Source organism: Otolemur garnettii, unplaced genomic scaffold (assembly GCF_000181295.1).
Source record: "Otolemur garnettii isolate 467f Iridium unplaced genomic scaffold, OtoGar3 scaffold00017, whole genome shotgun sequence".
NCBI lineage: Eukaryota > Metazoa > Chordata > Mammalia > Primates > Galagidae > Otolemur > Otolemur garnettii.
Genome location: NW_003852412.1, coordinates 13,522,626 through 13,543,637, shown reverse-complemented (window position 1 = coordinate 13,543,637; position 21,012 = coordinate 13,522,626). Strand labels below are relative to the sequence as shown.

At 38.0% G+C, this 21,012-nt stretch overlaps 1 protein-coding gene across 1 annotated transcript in view; it reads left to right on the top strand.

The window, feature by feature from the left end:
- HOMER1 (homer scaffolding protein 1) overlaps nucleotides 1-21,012 on the top strand; it is a 137,907-nt gene that overhangs the window by 53,744 nt on the left and 63,151 nt on the right. Inside the window, exons 2-4 of the mRNA XM_023510917.1 lie at nucleotides 2,787-2,943; nucleotides 8,052-8,183; nucleotides 12,692-12,784. Of these exons, the coding sequence (XP_023366685.1) occupies nucleotides 2,787-2,943; nucleotides 8,052-8,183; nucleotides 12,692-12,784 (382 nt within the window). The remainder of the gene's footprint in view (nucleotides 1-2,786; nucleotides 2,944-8,051; nucleotides 8,184-12,691; nucleotides 12,785-21,012) is intronic.

Below are 21,012 nucleotides of genomic sequence, written 5' to 3'. Positions count from 1 at the left end.
TTACCAGTTAAAATGCTTTTTTGGACCTTGAACTGCTTTAAAAAAGAAGTGTATAGTGAAATGAAAGAGATGAGCTTTATTTGTACTTAAGAAAAATGGTAAATGCTGTTTCTAAAATAGTTTTTACTCAGAACTTGGAAATTTTTACATTCTAATACTTATATATAGATTATCTCATGCTTATTTTGATGCTATAAAAATTCTGTACTAATCATATTTTGAAAATACATATTTGATTAGTTTTATATCTCTATTGTTTATCTTTAATGCCCTACTTTATAAGATATTTGTGGGCCAGTCATGGTGGCTCAATGGCCTGCAATCCTAGCACTTTGGGAGGCCAAGAGGAGAAGATCACTTGAGCCTTGGAGTTTGAGACCAGCCTGGGCAAAACAGTGGAACTTTATCTCTACAAAAAATAAAAGAAGTTAACCAGGCATAGTGGCATATACCAGTAGTCCTAGCTGCTTCAGAAGCTGAGGCAGGAGGATTGCTTGAGCCCAAGAGTTTGCGGTATCAGCGAGCTGTACGATGGGGCTACTGGTCTCTATCCAGCCTGGGTGACAGAGTGAGACGATGTCATTTAAAAAAAAAAAAAGAAATTTCTTGTTTGAGCATCTTTTTAATATACTTTTCAGTATTATAGAGATTATATATTGAATATAAACTTTGTTATTGGCTCGGCACCTGTGGCTCAAGTGGCTAAGGTGCCAGCCACATACACCCAAGGTGGCGGGTTCAAATCCAGCCTGGGCCCGCCAAACAACAATGACAGTTGCAACCAAAAAAAAAAAATAGCCAGGCATTGTGGCGGGTGCCTGTGGTCCCAGCTACTTGGGAGGCTGAGGCAGGAGACTCGCTTGAGCCCAGGAGTTGGAGGTTGCTGTGAGCTGTGATGCTACAGCACTCTACTCAGGGGGATAGCTTGAGGCTCTGTCTCAAAAAATAAATAAGCTTAGTTACTATTACTAGAATAATATAGGTTTTTTTTTTTTTAAAGGATAATTTTAACCTATTTATTTTTAATTGTTTGGTGAAAGTCTTCAGACTTCTTCTTTTTTTTTTTTTTTTTTTTTTTTGCAGTTTTTGGCCAGGGCTGGGTTTGAACCCACCACCTCCAGCATATGGGACCAGCACCTTACTCCTTTGAGCCACAGGTGCCACCCTAGAATATAGTTTTAAATGTGTAGAAATTGTTAACCTTGTGAGGGTCAAATATAAGATATTTGTATTTTAACAGGGTACAGTTGATTCTTATTTGTGGTAGTTTTGTTCTGTAAAGATGTCAGGAATGCTGAATTAGCGAAAATACCATACCGAACCATTGCTCCTGGGGAAAATACAGTGTCACATTCTTAGAAGCCTCTGGTCACATTTTCATCAACTAATCAGTAAATAACCTTGTTTCTGTTTAAAGACATTTACTATATAATATTAATGCATTGACATTGAATTCATGGCCAACAGCAATATAACTCATGCCTGAAAAGCTAGTCTAACACACATTTTCTCCATAAGGCACATCACAGCCTTCTTGCACGTAGGAACACTTCAGCACTATGCTTAGAGGCCTTTTAAACAGTGAAACTACCATCAAAAAGCACAAAAATGTGAAATTATGGTGCTGAATATACTGAAAAAAGAATGTTTTGTTTATATAGTATGAGAGCTGAAGCAAGAAAGCAGAGTGTTGCTTTGTGCAATCACATGACATGTTTTCCACTGCCCTGTGCATATCTGTGACGACTTAGAAAATGCTATGAGCCACTAGCACTCTGGGGAACCAAGGTGGGTGGATTGTTTGAGTTAGGAGTTCAAGACCAGCCTGAGTAAGAGTGAGACCCTATGTATACTAAAAACTAGCTGGGCTGGCTCGGCATCTGTAGCACAAGTGGCTAAGGCACCAGCCACCTACTCCGGAACTGGCAGGTTCAAATCCAGCCCAGGCCTGCCAAACAACAATGACAACTACAACCAAAAAATAGCTGGGCATTGTGACGGGCGCCTGTAGTCCCAGCTACTTGGGAGGCTGAGGCAGGAGAATCACTTAAGCCCAGGAGTTGGAGGTTGCTGTGAGCTGTGATGCCATGGCACTCTACTGAGGGTGACAGCTTGAGGCTCTGTCTCAAAAAATAAATAAATAAAAACTAGCTAGGTGTTGTCACAGGTGCCTGTAGTCCACTTACTCAAGAGGCTGAGGCAAGAGGATCACTAGAGCCCAAGAGTTTGAGGTTGCTGTGAGGTATGATGCCATAGCAGTCTACCGATGGTGACAAAGTGAGACCCTGTCTCAAAAAAAAAAAAAGAAAGAAAGAAAATTATTTGATTAATGATTTGGGGGTTGCAAATAAACTTAGTGAGTAGGTGAATTCCCATATACAGAATCTGCAAATAATGGGCATTGGTTATAATTATTTTAAAGAAGCTAATAATTAACTACTTAATATATTAATTTTTTTTTCTTAAAGACAGAGTGCTCTTGGGCTTAGGCAATTCTCTTGCCTCAGCTTCCCGAGTAGCTAGGACTACAGGCGCCCACCAGAATGCCCGGCTATTTTTTTGTTACAGTTTGGCGGGGCCGGTTTTGGCGCCCTACTCACTAAGCCATAGGTGCCGCCCAACTTAAAATATTCAAATTTGAAAGAAAGTTTCTCTAATTTTCCAGTATGTGGGAGTTGTTGGTTAAGCAGAATCATCCTTAATAGTTTTTACATTTTTTTTTTTTTTTTGTCTAATTGAATAAAATTGGCTGCTTTCAGTCCCTAACATTCTTTTCTGTCCTGCAGGGAACAACCTATCTTCAGCACTCGAGCTCATGTCTTCCAGATTGACCCAAACACAAAGAAGAACTGGGTACCCACCAGCAAGCATGCAGTTACTGTGTCTTATTTCTATGACAGCACAAGAAATGTGTATAGGATAATCAGTTTAGATGGCTCAAAGGTAAGATAACTTTTATTACTTTGACTAATCTTGCCATTTTACTTTAGACAATACGCCATTTTCGTTTTATTCAGAGGATTTTACCTTCACTAAACTACTTCCTTTTGATTTTTTAATAACTTTTAAGAAACAAAATTGATTATTCTTAGGGTAGCAACATTTTTTATCTATTAAGTCACTAGGATTTGCCACTTTATTATACAGAGTGATAGGCCAAAATATTCATAGGGGGTTGGAGGAAAAAGAAACCAAAATATTGTATATATTTGAGATCATTCAGTTTGTGTAACAGATAGACATTGCATATCTGTTATGTGTCAGGTACTATGCTAGGTACTAGGAATATAGATGTGGAGCAAATAGAGATAGTCTAGAATTCTAGGAGCTAGAATTCTTTTCAAGTATTCTTCTGAGGCTAATAGACAGTTCAGAATCCCTATATCTTATGAAGTCTGTCAGTGTCAATACTAAAGCTGACATCTCTTATTTGCAGAGAAGTGTAAGGATAGACAGAATCTAAAGTTTCATTTTTAGGAGAAGCAGATAGTGTAACATTTAGGAGTAAAGATTACATGGGTTCAGATGTCACCTGCACACTCTACTGAGTGTTTTACTTTGGCCAAATTACTTTTCTGAGTCACATTGTTCTCACTTCAGTACTGGTAGAGTTGTAAAGATTAAATGAGTTAATATCTGCAAAGCATTTACCTAGTGGATAGTATACCCTTCAGAAGGTGGGTGGGGAAATCTATTTTATTATCTGTGAATTTTGTACAACTCACTTAGAGAAAGAAATCCCAGACATTAGATTCTAGATATAAAGTGTATAGAAAGATGAGGTACTGCTTTTTCTTCAGACTTTCTTGAAGCCATGAGGCCTTTCCAATCCCAGGAAGTTTAGTGATTCAGTGGAGTTAAGAGCACAGACTCTAAAACCAGACTGTTTTGAATTTTTATTCTAGTACTTGCTAGCCATCTGATCTTGATCAAGGTATTTAACTTCTGCATACCTCATTTTTCTCATATGTGAAAAGGAACTAGTAAAAATACCTACATGATTGCTAAACCTTAGTTATGAATTAGAATTCATTGAGAATAAATTCAGTCAAAAGGTAAATGTGTTCGTAGTTAATCACTAATACAAACACTTGCTGCCGTTGTTATTGTTATTGATCTTGATATTATTAGGCTGTTCTATATTTGTATATGTTGCCTAGTGTTTTGGGGGGTCTGAAAGAGAATATAACGCTAAACTTTGTTTTTTTCTGTGTGTTCATTTCTTACCTCCATAACTAGACTATAGGATCCCAGGGGCCATTTGTACTTTGTGTCTTATACACAAGTGACTAACATGTATGTACTTGAATAATTGATCCTCTTTTCATTTTTACTTGGGAGGATTTTAAAGGACTTGAGAAATAGTAATAATTGATTTATTTGAAGCTTTATTTCATGAAGAATAATTTTGTCATATTTTATAACAGGTTTAATGAAGTTTAATAGATACTCAGACTCTAGAGTGTTAATTTTTTTCTTTCTCTGACTTGAACCTCCAATTCTTAGTAATCTGTTTGTCTCTTGCCCCAAAGCATAGATAAAATGTAGTTTAACTAGAAGTAGGGGTTAAATGGTATATTCAAATGGACATAATTTTGGTTATTAAATAATTCTCATGCAACCCTAGAAAGAAGCCCAGGCCAAAAGAAAAATGATAAACCTCATGTGTTGTTCCCTCTGAAGCAATATGAACTATTGTCCTGGCACTTCCATTTCTGAATATACTTTGCTGATTGTAATTATTAGAACCTTAGATAAGTAGTGTGAAAAGTTTTTGTATTATTTCTTTTAACAAAATCTATTTTTTGTAAGAGTTTACTTTCTTTTACACTTTCCATTTTCTAATTACTTTGTAATAACCACTATAGTTTCTAGTTATTTTTTGGTAAGCTGTAATAGTTTATTTGATTCAGCAAGACAAATATTTTTTCTGCTTCTCACTGTCACCACCATTTCTGCTCTTCATGATTGAATTGGAAAGCTAGGGTCATGGCACTGCAGGATCTGTGTGCACATGATCTGTGAAGACATAACATTCCTACCTCTCTTCCTTAAAAGGAGAAGAACTGCAGGATTGAGAGACATGTTTATAAATAGAACTAAAATTTGCCTTTTAAATGTATTCGTAGAAGGGGTGACACCTGTGGCTTAGTGGGTAGAGTGCCAGCCCCATGTACTGAGGGTGGTGGGTTTGAGCCTGGCCCTAGCCAGCTAAAACAGCAATGACAACTGCAACAACAAAAAGCCACAAAAAAGGCATTGTGGCACCTGTAGCCCCAGCTACTCGGGAGGCTGAGGCAAGAGAATCACTTAAGCCCAGGAGCTGGAGGTTGCTGTGAGCTGTGATGAAATGGCACTGTACTGAAGGTGACAACATGAAACTCTGTCTCAAAAAACAAACAAAAGGATTCATAGAAGCATTCTACTCAAAGAATCAATGAAATCTAAAAGTTTTTTTAAGTGTGGAATTATCAATCGTTTTAGAGTTTTTCTTCACTGATTAGAGAACAGGTAATACAGAGGCAAAGAAAGATTGGAATGGAGATTAAAACAGACCTCTTAAAAGCAGAAAGAAGGTAATTTGAAATAGTTAAAATAGGGGGTTAATCAGAGACCTGTTGCTCTGGTCGCCATCCTCCAGGCCACCGGTCGTAGTCCGTGGCCTATTAGGAACCAGGCTACACAGCAGGAGGTGAGCAGATGAAGCTTTATCTGTTTGCAGCTGCTCTTCTCCCTTGTATCTTGCTGAACTCTGCCTCTTGTCAGTTTCTCCCCATGCCCCAGACCATGGAAACTAGGCCCTGATGCCAAAAAGGTTGGAGACCGCTGACAGCACAGTGGTCAGTTTTCTTAGATGCCTATAAAACCTGTTGCTACCCTATTTCTGAGAATTATTAAGGTTGTATGTAAAATGCCATATCTCTTTGAAAACACTCAGATCAAGCTCAGATGTGCCCCCCTCACACATTCATTGGAACCCTGAAGGACTACTCAATCTAAGGGCATTCCCACCGTCTTTACTCTCTTGCTTTTCACGTTATCACATCCTGGTCTTAGTCTTCACAGCACCGGACACTTTGTAAAATTACAGTGGTTAGCTATCTGTTTACTTGTGCGTTTATTGACTCCTCTTGTTTGAGAATGTAATCTACAACTACATTGCCTCTCTTGTGGTACCTCAAATTTTTAGAATTGTGCTTGGCATTTAATAGGTACTCAGTAAAAAATGTTGAAGAAATGAATGATTCCTTACCATTTGTTAATAAATTCTTTTCCATTTAGTCTTTCATTTAATGACAGTCCTACAAGTTAGAGCAGTTGTTAGCCACATCTTACAGATCTAAAATGACATGCTGGGAAAAGCAGTTTTGAACTGAAGCATAAGAAAGCTATACAAGTATAAATATATAGATTTTGTCTGAACTAAACCACTTGATTGTGAGGGTAAGGGCTCTTGTATAACAATAGATGACACATCTACTGATCTCTATGAGAGAAAGGAAGGAACCACTCTCATTTTCTGTCTGTAGTAGAACAAGTGTCTTGTATTCATTGTTATAACTTCATCAATATACCTCTATAACTAATAAATATTTATACTGTTGTTCATAGTGAACAAATTTAGTTTTGCTCTGAAAATGCTTGGGTTTCATTCCACATTTAAGAGTTCACCAGATGACTGCTTATGGATTCATTAGCATTTATCTGTTATTATTAGAGTGTTATTTATCTGTTATTATTATCTGTTATTATTAGACTTTTTAATTTGAAAGTTGGAGAGCATTGGACTACCTAATTAAAAATGATTCCTCACTTTTATGGTACTGACAGAAGGGATGAGATGATGATATGTTCCTTGATGATAGTTGGAATTTATTATGGTAATCACCAAAGTTAATATTCAGTGACATATTAAAACACTAGTTTTAATAAGAAATATGCTTAAAATGATAACAATTTTCAGTATCATAAATGTGTACCACTTTATGCAGAAATAAATGTGTGTACAGTTGATCCTTGAATAACATGGGCTTGAGCTGTATGGGTCTACTTATATGCAGAATGAAAATACAGTATTAATGGGATGAGAAGCCTGAGTGTATGGAGGGCAGACTTTTCATACATGTGTATTCTATATGTGTGTACACATGGACTTGAGTGTATGTAGATTTTGGTATACATGGGGGCTCTGGAACCAATCCCCTCTGTATATTGAGAAATAACTATATATTTAGAGATTTGTTTTTTCTTTGAGTAAAGAAGAAAGTACTAACTGGTTGATAGGCTTTTCTGTACTGTGTATTTTAGTTAAATCAGGTTTTTTCTTTCTTTCTTTTTTTTTTTTTTTTTTAAGACAAGAGTCTCACTATGCCGCCCTTGGTAGAGTGCTGTGGTGTCACGGCTCACAGCAACCTTAAACTCTTGGATTTAAGCAATTCTCTTGCCTCAGCCTCCCAAGTAGTTGGGACTACAGGTGCCTGCCACAATACCCAGCTATTTTTTGGTTGTACTTGTCCTTGTTGTTTGGCAGGAACGGGCTGTGTTTGAACCTGCCAGCTTGGGTATATGTGGCTGGCGCCCCAACCGCTGAGCTACAGATGCCCAGTTGATTAAATCAGTTTTAATAAAACTCTTGATTATGGATTTTAGAAAATTAGTGGGTTTCTTTTTTCTATTGATGTATTCATTGTTGGAATAGTCTTTGGAGGGTGGGACTCGACTCTTAAATCAACAACTATTAAAGGCTATTTGTTTCCAGTGAATATCATCCAAAATTAATAAATATTGATCCTAACTATTCAAAGTGAAGAAACTGACCACACTAAAAACTCTTTGGAATTTTTGACAGAGTGCCATTGTATTTATAGTTCTATTAGTTGACATATTTTCTCACTGTCACTTATAATGGTAGGAATTGTTTATAACTATCTTTATGTGTTAATATTGTGTCTCATTAGTAATCCTAAATTTTTATGTAACTAAATGGTCTTGTGTTTAAACACCCATTTGCTGATTTTTGTCTGGTTACTCATACTTATTTTATTTCTCAGGCAATAATAAATAGCACTATCACCCCAAACATGACATTTACTAAAACATCTCAGAAGTTTGGCCAATGGGCCGACAGCCGAGCAAACACTGTTTATGGACTGGGATTCTCCTCTGAGCATCATCTTTCAAAAGTAAGTTAAATCAGAAGATCTGCGTGTAAATCTTCATCTTCAAGTCATATATTTTAAATATATAAGAATACGTGGAGAATATAAAGTATAGGGGAAATTTGTTTAAATTCTCAAAACAGCTGTAGTAAGTTTAGAGCAAAATACAAGAGATCATTGGATTTCATTGTCATTTGGAAGATTTATTGTACACATTAAAAACAGTCACCATTGGTTGAGAAGGATTTGTGTAGTTAACTGTATGTATGACAGGAAATAAAAGATAGAGATTATAACTTCAGAATGCAAAGATTAACAGCCTCAGTTGGAGATGGTCTGCAAAATAGGTAGACACCAAGCTCTTCTGAATTATGAAAACTCAAGTTGATAATGATGAAGATTTCAGCTTTTTGACATGATGGCAGGTACATATAAATTACTGTGTTTAATCTGTGTGGGAGTACTCTGCGCTCTCTGATGCAGCGTAAATCCAAAGACAATATGAGGAATTCTTGGATAATACTAACCAAAAGAATTACTGTGGCAGAAAGGTCAATAAAATGCAGAGCCTCACCAGGCCAAATGTTGGAAATAAAAACCGTCCTATCTATAAGCAGAAGCCATTCAGTGTTCATATCAACAGCGCCGTGGGTTCTTATGGATACTATGTGGAAAGAGTATATAAGGAAAGTAGGAAGCAATCTCAGGATACTAAGATGATCAAGGAGATACGTATTACTCACTTGGCTCTTCAGATCTTGAGTCCACCAGGTCTAGATATACAGGCTTAAAACCTCTTTTTGAAGTATTCAATTAAAAAGGTAAACCCACATTTGAAACATTTTCCATATGGTTCATTATAAACAGGATCTGATAGCTTAAGAGTTGAAATTGTTGAAGTTCAGGGTAATCAGGCTTTTGTACATATACATTGTTTATATTGAACTTTAAGTTATTTTTTTTTTTTTGCAGAAATCTAGATTCTTAAAAATGGGGTTTTTTTTAAAAAAAACTTACATTTTCATCACTTTTTATCAACTTAAAGTTATAATTAGGTCAGTAGTTGAAATAATCTACTTTGTTTTCTTCTGTTTTGGTTGTAAACATTGTTTAATGCTTTTTTCAAGGTTTTTTGTTATCTTTTGGCTATGAATTATGATTTAAAGCTCAATTTTACAGACATGGTGGCTCATGCCTATAATCCTAGCACCTTGGGAGGCTGAGGCCAGTGGATTGCTTGAGCTTAGGAATTTGGACCAGCTTAAGCAAGAGCAAGTAGATTTTTCTCTATTAAAAATAGAAAAACTAGCTGGACGTGGTGGCTCATGCCTGTAGTCTCAGCTACTTGGGAGGCTCAGGCAAGAGAATTACTTAAGCCCAAGAGTTTGAGGTTACTGTGAACTATGATTCCATAGCACTCTACCCAGGGTAACACTCTATCTCAAAAAAGAAAAAGAAAGGAAAAAAAGAAAAGCTCAATTTTAAAACTATTTTAACTTTTGCTTTTGTGACTAAATCATTCTCTGTAAGGTAGTTAAAACAAATATTACCTGATTTGGTTTCTCTTACACACATATACACTCATCTTATTCCTTAAATATATTTCTTGAATTGTGATAAAGGTATGAGCTTTAGATTCAATGTATCTCAACATACAAGGGTACAGGCATCCAGCTAGATATTACCTGTCCATAATTAATCCTCTAGGGGAATTTTATTCTAGTACTTTTGCCATTACTCAGAACATTTTTAGAACTTTTCTTTTGGAATTGTCTATTGAAAAAATTTTTTAAATGAAAACTAATTTAATTAAAATTAAAAAAATAAAACTATTAAGTATATTCTGTTTGCTGGATTTCTTGACAACACAAGAATTAAGTTGTGGATGAATTTCTCAAATAAACTTGCATTAAATGATTTTTAGGCCTAATAAATTTGACTATAAATTCTTCCTTAGATCTTTCACTGAGTAGCTAGCTAATGTAGTAAAGGAATCATTTGTTAAATATTGTCAACATAATTTCTTTTTATACTTTATTTTTTTCTTCTGAGAATGTTTTGTTCTTTAATAATTCTTTTTCCACTTAAAAGTTAGCATGTACTTCAATTAATCTTACTGATGATGAATCTTCATATTGCAAGGGTGAATTCAATATTAGGAAACTGCCCTTAAGCCTTTGGAGCCAAATGTAGTTTATTTACTCACTAGATCAGGCTCCAAGGGATTAACATCACTCCCTTCAGAATGGTTTAATCTAAAGATGACAGAATCATGATTTATTTTTCAGGCTACCTTGAAACTAGTTACGTGCTTTGCAGACTGTAAGGAACCCAAAGGAGTTTATAATCTTTTACATAAATAAGCAAACATAAATATCCTGGCTAAAAATCATTAAAAACCATGAGTGAATCAAAACATTATAAAGGCTTGGATTAGGTTCTAAAGGCAATTCAAGGAAAGGGCCTCCGCAAGTAAGAGAAAGCAGAATCCCTGGAGGAAATGTAAGGTTCTCAGGTTGACTGGGATGAGCAGTATTCCAGCTATTGTTAGAGTGCTTACTAAGTTGTGTTTTGTTGTCATGAAAACCTAAACCTTTACTTTTTTCTTTTGCTGACAGCTAAGGATATAAAAATTAGCAATATTATATATAGGTTTTTATGAAGGTGAGACACTTTAGATTATTAATTTTGGAATGCTAAATTAGTTTAAGAAAACCCATGTGCACTACTTCAGACTGCATAAGGAAAAATTATAGTTTTCTTTTTATTTCTACTTTTTTAACTTTGTATTCAGATTTTCTTTTTAATGTAAGGAGACAACCCTGTTCAATTACAGAAGTATTATAGTACACATTCAGTTCCCTAGTTTACAGGTTTGTAGGTAGAGACAGCAGGGTTTAAGATAAGAAGGAAAAGTTGTGATAATGACATACTTAATTTTGAACCTCCTCCATCTCTACAAGGGAAGTTAGAGTATCACAAGTCTTTCTTTCCAAAACTTCTCTTCCCAAGATGGAAATGAAATCAGGATTGGCTTATAGGGGTTTCAGAATAGAACTATAATTTTATATTTTTATTGACCAATTCTTTAATTGTCCTTTTTTGTTTTTTGTCTCTGTGGCTTGAATCATAAATTATTGGCAATTAAGTTAGAGATTTTAGGTTTTTAAATTTAGTTATTTTGTAGCCATAACTTACTCTTTCTGATAAATGTTGATAGACTAGCTTCCAGTTTCAGAACATAAGTAGATACTGTTTGAGGCCATGATCTTCTATGGTTTCCAATGAGTTCCTAAGAATTAGCATTTCATATACAGTAATTTTTGTCCTAAAGTTGTTGCCATTTTTAATTAATTTATTTGGTTATTATTTTTTGGAGACAGATTCTCAAGTTGTCTCAACCTGGGTAAAGTACTATGGCATGATAGCTCACAGCAACCTCCAACTCTTGGGCTCAAGAGATCCTCTTGCCTCAGTTTTTATATTATTAGTAAAGACAGGGTCTTGCTTTTGCTCAGGCTGGTCACAAACTTGTGAGCTCAAGATCTCCACCGCCTTGGCCTCCCAGAGTGCTAGGTTTATAGGTGTGTGCCACTGCACCCGGCCAGCATTTATTTATTTATTTATTTATTTATTTTTTGAGATGGAGTCTCACTTCGTTGCCCTTGGTAGAGTGCTGTGACGTCACATCTCACAGCAACCTCAAACTCTTGGGCTCGAACTATTCTCTTGCCTCAGCCTCCCAAGTAGTTGGGACGAGAGGCATCTACCACAACGCCCAGCTATTTTTAGAGACGAGGTTCTTACTCTGGGCTCAGACTGGTCTCAAACTCATGAGCTTAGGCATTCCACTCACCTCAGCCTTCCAGAGTGCTAGGATTACAGGCAGGAGCCACTGTGCCCAGCCTAAGTTGTTGCCATTTTTTAATATCTTTATGGAGTATTTATTCCTTTCTGCTGCTATACATTAGCTCTTTAGAAATCTTTGGAAATTTTTAGTTTTGCCAACTAGTGATAATAATAAATGCTACTATTTGTATTGTTGAAAATAAAATACCTTACATATTATGACATCATAGTATATATTATGCCTCTATATGTTACTTAAAGTTAAAATCATTTTCTAAATACTGTAATGTTTACAAGTAGATATTTCAAAAACTTAGTGTTCTTGGTGATAAAACACAGTATGCCTATCTTTACTGATTCCACTTACCCACTCTGGTCTTAATAAATTATTCCTCAACAACCAGGAGGTACATAAGTCAGCAGGCTGACACTAAATTCTCATTTAGTTGTATTATGATGTTGTGAATGAGATTTGTCAAAATATTTTGTGATGCACAAATACATATTTGGTATTAGGTTTCTTTTTCTATTATTTTCATATTACACAAGCTATAATTGATTTGTTTGGAGACTATGTTGCTTGCATAAGAGTCAGTTATTCAAAAAATGAATGACTTAACTAAGCTAAAAGTGGGCACTGAGTTATTTTTATGTGGTTAATGTATATAGTCTTTTACATTTAGTTTGCAGAAAAGTTTCAGGAATTTAAAGAAGCTGCTCGACTAGCAAAGGAAAAATCCCAAGAGAAGATGGAACTTACCAGTACACCTTCACAGGTAGGTATTTCATTTCTATTCTTATTTATAAACCTTGTTCATTTCAGATGGTATCCTTTACGCCAGAGTTGAATTTGGGGAAATAATGGCAAAATTAGTTTCCAAAGTAGATACAGAAATATAAAAAATATGCCAGTGTCTACAAGCATATTTTTTTAGTCAAAATTTCAGTTTAATAATTAAAATTCAGAGTATCTAATGTGCTCTGAGTATATAACTTTAAAACAAAGGTACACAAAGATCATAGATTGGTCTATTTTTTTTTTCTTATTGTTGGGGATTCATTGAGGGTACAAGAAACCAGGTTACACTGATTGTATCTGTTAGTTAAAGTCCCTCTTACAATTGTGTCTTGCCTCCCAAAGCTGTGGCACACACCAAGACCCCACTTCCCTCCCTCCTTCCCTCTCTCTGCTATTCTCTTACCCACTTCTTCCTCCTCCTTCCTCTCTCTGGTCTCCCCTTCCCCTACCCCCACCATGTCGTGAATTGTTCTCATATCAAAATTGAGTACATAGGATTCATGTTTCTCCATTTTTGTGATGCTCTACTAAGAATAATGTGTTCCACTTCCATCCAGTTTAATACAGAGGCTGTAAAGTCTCCATTTTTTTAATAGCTGAATAGTATTCCATGGTATACATATACCACAGCTTGTTAATCCATTCCTGGGTTGGTGGGCATTTAGGCTGTTTCCACATTTTGGTGACTGTAAGTTGAGCTGCAATAAACAGTCTAGGGCAAGTGTCCTTATGATAAAAGGATTTTTTTTCCTTCTGGATAGTTGCCCAGTAATGGGATTGCAGGATCAAATGGGGGGGTCTAGCTTGAATTCTTTGAGGGTTCTCCATACTTCTTTCCAAAAAGGTTGTATTAGTTTGCAGTCCCACTAGCAGTATAAAAGTGTTCCCTTTTCTCTACATCCACTCCAGCACCTGCAGTTTTGAGATTTTGTGATGTGGGCCATTCTCACTGGGGTTAAACGGTATCTCAGGGTGGTTTTAATTTGCATTTCTCTAATAATTAGGGATGATGAGCATTTTTTCATATGTTTGTTAGCCATTCATCTGTCTTCTTTAGAGAAGGTTCTATTCATGTCTCTTGCCCATTGATATATGGGATTGTTGGCTTTTTTCACATGGATTAGTTTTGAGTTCTCTATAGATCCTAGTTATCAAGCTTTTGTCTGATTCAAAATACGCAAATATCCTTTCCCATTGTGTAGGTTGTCTATTTGCTTTGGTTGTTGTCTCCTTAGCTGTACAGAAGCTTTTCAGTTTCATTAAGTCCCATTTGCTTATTTTTGTTGTTGTTGCAATTACCACAGCAGTCTTCTTTGTGAAGTCTTTCCCTAGGCTAATATCTTCCAGTGTTTTTCCTATGCTTTCTTTGAGGATTTTTATTGTTTCATGCCCTAAATTTAAGTCGTTTATCCATCTTGAATCAGTTTTTATGAGTGGAGAAAGGTGTGGATCCAGTTTCAGTCTTTTACATGTGGATATCCAGTTCTCCCAGCACCATTTATTGAGTAGGTAGTATTTCCCCCAAGGTATGTTCTTGTTCGGTTTATCGAAGATTAGGTGGTTGTAAGATAGTTTCATTTCCTGGTTTTCTATTCGGTTCCAAATGTCTATATCTCTATTTTTGTGCCAGTACCATGCTGTCTTGACCACTATGCCTTTGTAGTACAGCCTAAAATCTGGTATGGTGATGCCCCCAGCTTTGTTTTTATTACTAAGAACTGCCTTAGGGATCGGCACCTGTAGCTCAGGTGGCTAGGGCGCTAGCCACATACACCAGAGCTGGCCAGTTCAAATCCAGCTTGGGCCTGCCAAACAACAGTGACAACTACAACCAAAAGGTAGCCAGGCGTTGTATTGGGTGCCTGTAGTCCCAGCTACTTGGAAGGCTGAGACAGAAGAATCGCTTAAGCCCAGCAATTGGAGGTTGCTGTGAGCTATGATGCTGGGACACTCTGCCCAGGGTGACAGCTTGAGGCTCTGTCTCAAAAAGAAAAAACTGCCTTAGCTATATGTGTTTTTTTCTGGTTCCATACAAAATGCAGAGTCATTTTTTCCAAGTCTTAAAGTACGATGTTGCTATTTATTAATAGGTAGATTGCTTTGGGAAGTATAGACATTTTAACACTGTTGATTCCTCCCAGCCATGAGCATGGTATATTTTTCCATTAGTTAATCCTTTATTAGGATTTCATAATTTTCTTTATAGAGGTCCTTCACCTCTTTTATTAGGTATAGTCCTAGGTATTTCATTTTCTTTGAAGCTATGGTGAAGGTAGTTGTGTCCTTAGCCTCTCATCTTGACTGTTATTGCCATATACAAAGGAATGTTCTATTCATCTTATTTTGTGAGAGTCCATTGCTTAGTCTTATCTTTTGCATCAACGTGGAAATTAGGTTCTGTCTAATATCTGAGTTCTTACTTTGCTGTTGATCCATTTTGATGGTCAGTGTATAGAACAGGTTGAAGTATTTCCTATAAAGCTGGTTTTGTTGTTGCGAATTTTCTCAATGTTTATATATCAGTAAATAATTTGATTTCTCTGTCAATTTTAAAGCTTAGCTTAGCAGGATATAGAATTCTGGGCTGGAAATTGTTCTGTTTAAGTAGATTAAAGGTAGATGACCATTGTCTGCTTGCTTGAAAAGTTTCATTAGAGAGGTCTGCAGTCACCCTGATGGTTTTGCCCCTGTAGGTCAACTGGCACTTTCTCTTGGCAGCTTGAAGAATCTTTTTTTTTTTTTGCCTTGACTTTGTACAGGTTCATCACAATGTGTCTCGGAGAAGCTTGGTTAGAGTTGAGGTGACCTGGGTTCCGATATCCCTCTGAAAGGAGTGTGTCACAGTCTTTGGTGATATTTGGGAAATTTTCATTTATAATATTCTCTAGTATGGCTTCCATTTCCCTGGGGCATTCTTCTTCCCCTTCTGGGATACCTATATCTCGTATGTTTGAACACTTCATAATGTCCCATAATTCTGTCAGTGAACGTTCTGCTTTCTCGCTCTTCTTTTCTGCCTCTTTAACTATCTTAGTTATCTCAAGAGCTTTGTCCTCTACCTCTGAGATTCTTTCTTCTGCATGGTCTAATCTGTTGTTGATGCTTTGTATTAAGTTCCTTGATTGACTCCTTCAGATCCTTCAGCTCTGCTGTATCCTTTCTATATTCTTCATATCGTTCGTATCTTACTTGATTCTGTTTTTGGATTTCCTTTTGGTTATTTTCCACTTTATCAGCAGTTTCCTTCATTGTTTCCATCATTGTTTTCATCATGTGTATTCTAAATTCCTTTTCTGTCATTTCTAACATTTCTTTATAGGTGGAATCCTCTGCAGTAGCTACCTCAGGGTCTCTTGGGCGGGGGGGTTGCTCTGGACTGGTTTTTCATGTTGCTAGGATTTTTCTGCTGATTCTTCCTCATGAGTGTTTTCTTTTATCTGTTTCCTTGCCCTAATTTTCCTTTCGTTTCCTTTTGCGCTTTAAGTTACTGTGCCTCTGGACTAGGGTTTCGATGAGTCCCGGTGTGCCAAAACTGGTCTCACTCTATGCCCCTGAGGGCCAAAGCTGTAAGGTATGTCAGTCCTTACCTTTAGGCTGCTCAGTCACTAGATTACTCGCTCCGCCTGATCCTTGCTCTGCAAGCCTGAGAGCAGAGCTTGCCAGGGCAGTTTTCTCATAATGGCTCTGCACAGCCCACAGCTGAATACTATTAGCTCCGTCTGGCTCAGCACTCAGTCTTGGACCCTAGACGGTGCTTAAAATCCTCTGCACTCTTGCCCAAGTTCTCCCAAGGTAGTTCAACTGAGTTCCAAGTCCGGGAAAAAAAAAAAAAAACAGCTCATAGGTAAGGCCTTTCCAGTTTGCAGTCTCATTGCGGCTATACTTACAGCTGCCTGCAGGATACTTGCCAGTTCCCCACTGCTTTTGTCCTCCTCATGGGGTCCAGAAGTCTCTTGCTGACTCCCTGTGTCCCCAAAGGGATGTTTCTGGGCAGATTCCCACTAGCCAGAGATGCCTGGAGTCTTCTCTCCCCAGTCTCACGGTGCCCAGTTGTAAGGAAGCTGTTACTCGGCCGCCATCTTGCTCGTGCTCCCCCCACCCCTGTTAATATATACTTTTTGTTTAGAAATATATATATAAATTTCAAATCAATATTAGGGTACAAATGTTTAGGTTACACTGTTTTTAGTTTTAAGATAAAGTTTAAGTTGTCTGGTTTATTATTTTATTTTATTTTTTGAGACAGAGTCTTAGTATGTCACCCTCAGTAGAGTGCTATGGCAGGCATCACAGCTCACTGCAACTTGAAACTCTGGAGTTTAAGTGATTCTCTTGCCTTAGCCTCTAAAGTAGCTACCAGTGCCTGCCACAATGCCCAGCTATTTTTTGTTGTAGTTGTCGTTTACCAGGCTCAGGCCAGGGTTTAAACCCACCAGCCCTGGTGTATGTAGCCAGTGCCCTGACCACTGAGCTGCAGGTGCTGAGCTGGTTTATTGTTTTATGTAATGGTTAGTCAAATATGGTCCCAGGAATAGTCATAGGAGAGGGTTGGGAAAACAAAATAGTTTATTACACTCACAGGCCCTAGAAACAGGAAGGCCTCATTGGTCAAGAAGGCAGCAAGCAGGAGCAAGGGAAAGGCAAGTGAGAGCTTTTATTGGAGTTGCCGTGAGAAAGACAAAGCTGGGCAAGGAAACAGTTTAAGATTGTCTGGTTTGAGTGCTGAGTGCTGTGGCTCATGCCTGTAATCCCTTAGGGAGGCTAAGGCAAGGGTGGATCACTTGAGAGCTAGGAAAACATAGCAAAACAAAACAAAACAAGGTGGGGTGTACCTCTAGCCAAAGTTACTGGGTGGGTAGTTGGGGGCTATAGACAGGGTAGGGTGGAGCCCAGGAATTTGGGGTAACATTACATTTGAGCTATGATCACCCTACTGTACTCCAGTCTGGGCAACAGAGACCCTGTTTATAGTAAGAGAAATACCTTAAACTCATCAGTGTTTGAGAGCCAAAAGCCAAAATATATGGACCTTGATTCATCTTTTCAAAACATTTGAAGTTTGATTGTTAATTTAATGTGCAGAAGCCAGATAGTTTTTAAAGAGTATTTCTTTTATTTTTCATTCTTTTATTCCTTTTTTGTGGTAATCTCTAATGTTTTTTATTTTTATTTCTTTTTCTTTTCTTTCTTTTTTTTTTTGTAGAGACAGAGTCTCACTTTGTCACCCTCAGTAAAGTGCAGTGGCATCACAGCTCACAGCAACCTCCAACTCCTGGACAATTCTCTTGCCTCAGCCTCCTACATAGCTGAAACTACAGGCGCCCGCCACAATGCCCCGCTATTTTTTTGTTGAAGTTTGGTTGGGGCCAGGTTCAAACCCTCCACCCTCTGTATATGGGGCCCATGCCCTACCCACTGAGGCACAGGTGCTGCCCATGTTTCTGTTTTAGTTTGCATTGCATGACCATTGGCCACTCCTTTCTTACCTAAAACACAAAGCTTAATTCCACTCGTTTAAGCCAGTCTGCTAAATTAATGATGTACCTGAAGAATAGATTACTACTCAGGAATTCAGCAAAAGGAAGGTCAAATGGGATAATTAATCAATAATAGGTTAAATGGGATAATCAACAATAGTAGATACTTAATTGGTCATAGCTTTTGGTTTTATTTGAGGGAGGTGTAAATCACTGATTAAGAGTATGAATTTTCTGGCTGGGCATGGTGACTCACACATGTGGTCTCAGCCCTTTGGGAGGCAGAGGCAGGGGTATCACTTGAGGCCAGACATTCAAAACCCTGTCTCTTCAAAAAATGAAAAAAATTAACCAGATGTGGTGGGCGGAGGCAGGAGGATTGCGTTAGCTTAGGAGTTCAAAGTTGCCGTGAATTATCATTGTGCCACTGCACCCAACTTGGGTCAACAGAGTAGGATCCTGGCTCCAAAAAAAAAAAGCCTGAGTTTTCAAGTCAGACCAGCTTACGCACAAATTCTTCTGTTGCTCTATGATCTTAGGAAGGTTGCTTATACCTCTGTAACATGAGTATTATATTATCTTACAGGACTTTGGAAAGGAATAAGTACAATAATGACAATGTCAGGTCATGGTAATAATGTGGGCTTCAACTTTTACTAGTTTTCTGAGCTCAGGCAAGTTGCTATTTGTCTGTAAACTAGCAGTAAGAAAAATACATCCTTATTAGGGTTACTGTGAGAATTGAGTATCAAAAAGTGCTTAGCGTATGGTAAGTGCTCAATAAATGTTAACAACTATTGGTTATATGGTTGTAATGGTAAAGATGATGTAAAGTCTTAACTGTTGTGTGCCAGAAACTGATCTAGAAAAATAATAGATGTCGGCTCAGCGCCTGTAGCTCAAGCAGCTAAGGCACCAGCTACATACACCAGAGCTGGTGAGTTTGAATCCAGCCCAGACCTGCCAAACAACAATGACAACTGCAACCAAAAAAAATAGCTGAGTGTTGTGGCAGCGCCCGTAGTACCAGCTATCAGTTTCCCCGAAAATCAGACCTACCCAAAAAATAAGCCCTACCCCATAATAAGACCTAGTGATAGGTGTGGCTGTGTAGCATATCTGCATAGCCTGCAGATTCAGCAAGGAGCCATAAGGAAGACTGGAATACCTTTTATTTGCCACAGCTCCTTTCCCTTAGCCGTTTGCACTTGGGTGGGTGTGCATGTGAGAACTGTGGTGGCAGGCATCCTATTGCACACATGCAAATGGCTAGGGGAAAGGAGTTCACACATCACTAGCGCCAACCTCACCAAGGTCGGCTCTCCCTGTCAGGTTCCAGAAGAAGATGACTTAACTGTATTTGAATAAATGTAGATTGTTGTATTACACTTAATAAAAATATAACATCCTCTGAAAATAAGCCCTAGTGTGTCTTCTTGAGAAAAAATAAATATAAGACAGTGTCTTATTTTCGGCGAAATGCGGTACTTGGGAGCCTGAGGCAGGAGAACTGCTTAAGCCAGGAGTTGGAGATGACTCTGCGTTGTGACGCCACAGTACTCTACCTAGGGCCACAGCTTAAAGCTCTGTCTTGAAAAAAAAGAAAAATAACAGATGTCTAAATTGTATAAATTGTGCATGAGAATTCCTGGAGGACTCATTATAACTCAGAATGCTGAGTCCCACACCTAGAGTTTCTGATTTAGTAGGTCTGAGATGGACCCCAAGTATTGTGGCATTTCAAGGTTAGAGAAGCAGTGTTGGTGGACAGACCATTCACATCCCTAAAGACTTGTGATGAAAGGAATCAGGCCTTAAGTTAGCTACTTCTATTTTTTTTTTTTTTTTTGAGACAGAGTCTCAAGCTCTTGCCCTGGGTAGAGTGCTGTGGCATCACAGCTCACAGCAACCTCCAACTCCTTTAAGCAATTCTCTTGCCTCAGCCTCCCAAGTAGCTGGGACTACAGGGCCTGCCACAGTGCCCAACTAATTTTTGGTTGTAGTTGTCATTGTTGTTTGGCAGGCCTGGGCTGGATTTGAACCCTCTCGCTCTGGTATATGTGGCTGGCACCTTAACCACTTGAGCCAACTTAGCCACTTCTTTCTCAGACTTTGGAGCTATGGTTGTACACTTGACTTAGTAAGCAAAGAAACAAAGCTAGAAAGAGCTTCAGAAGTAGAATAATAGGAGTGGGTTAAGAGATTGTGCCAAGTGTTGGTGGAGTTGAAGAGCAGGTAGAAAGAGAACGGGATGGATTAGGAAGACAGGAGTTGTTTTTTTTTTTTTTTGAGACAGAGTCTCACTATCTTCCCCTCAGTAGTGTGCCATGGCATCACAGCGTACAGCAACCTGCCATCTCCTGGGCTTAAGTGATTCTCTTGCCTCAGCCTCCCAAGTAGCTAGGACCTCAGGCGCCCACAACGCTCTCCTATTTTTTGGTTGCAGTTGTCATTGTTGTTTTAGTAGGTTGGGGCCAGGCTCAAACCCACCAGCTTTGGTGTATGTGGCTGGCGCCCTACTTCCTGAACTACAGGCCCCAAGCTGGAAGACAGGAGGTTTTATAGCACAAATCCTCTTACTGAAATCAAAGCTAGTAGATGATCAGTTAATCAAAAAAGTCAATGTGAGGAATTTTTTCAAAAAGATTCTTACTTTAAGATTTATGAGTTAGGGCACAGTGTGGTGGCTCACACCTATAATCCTACCACTCTGGGAGGCTGAGGCAGG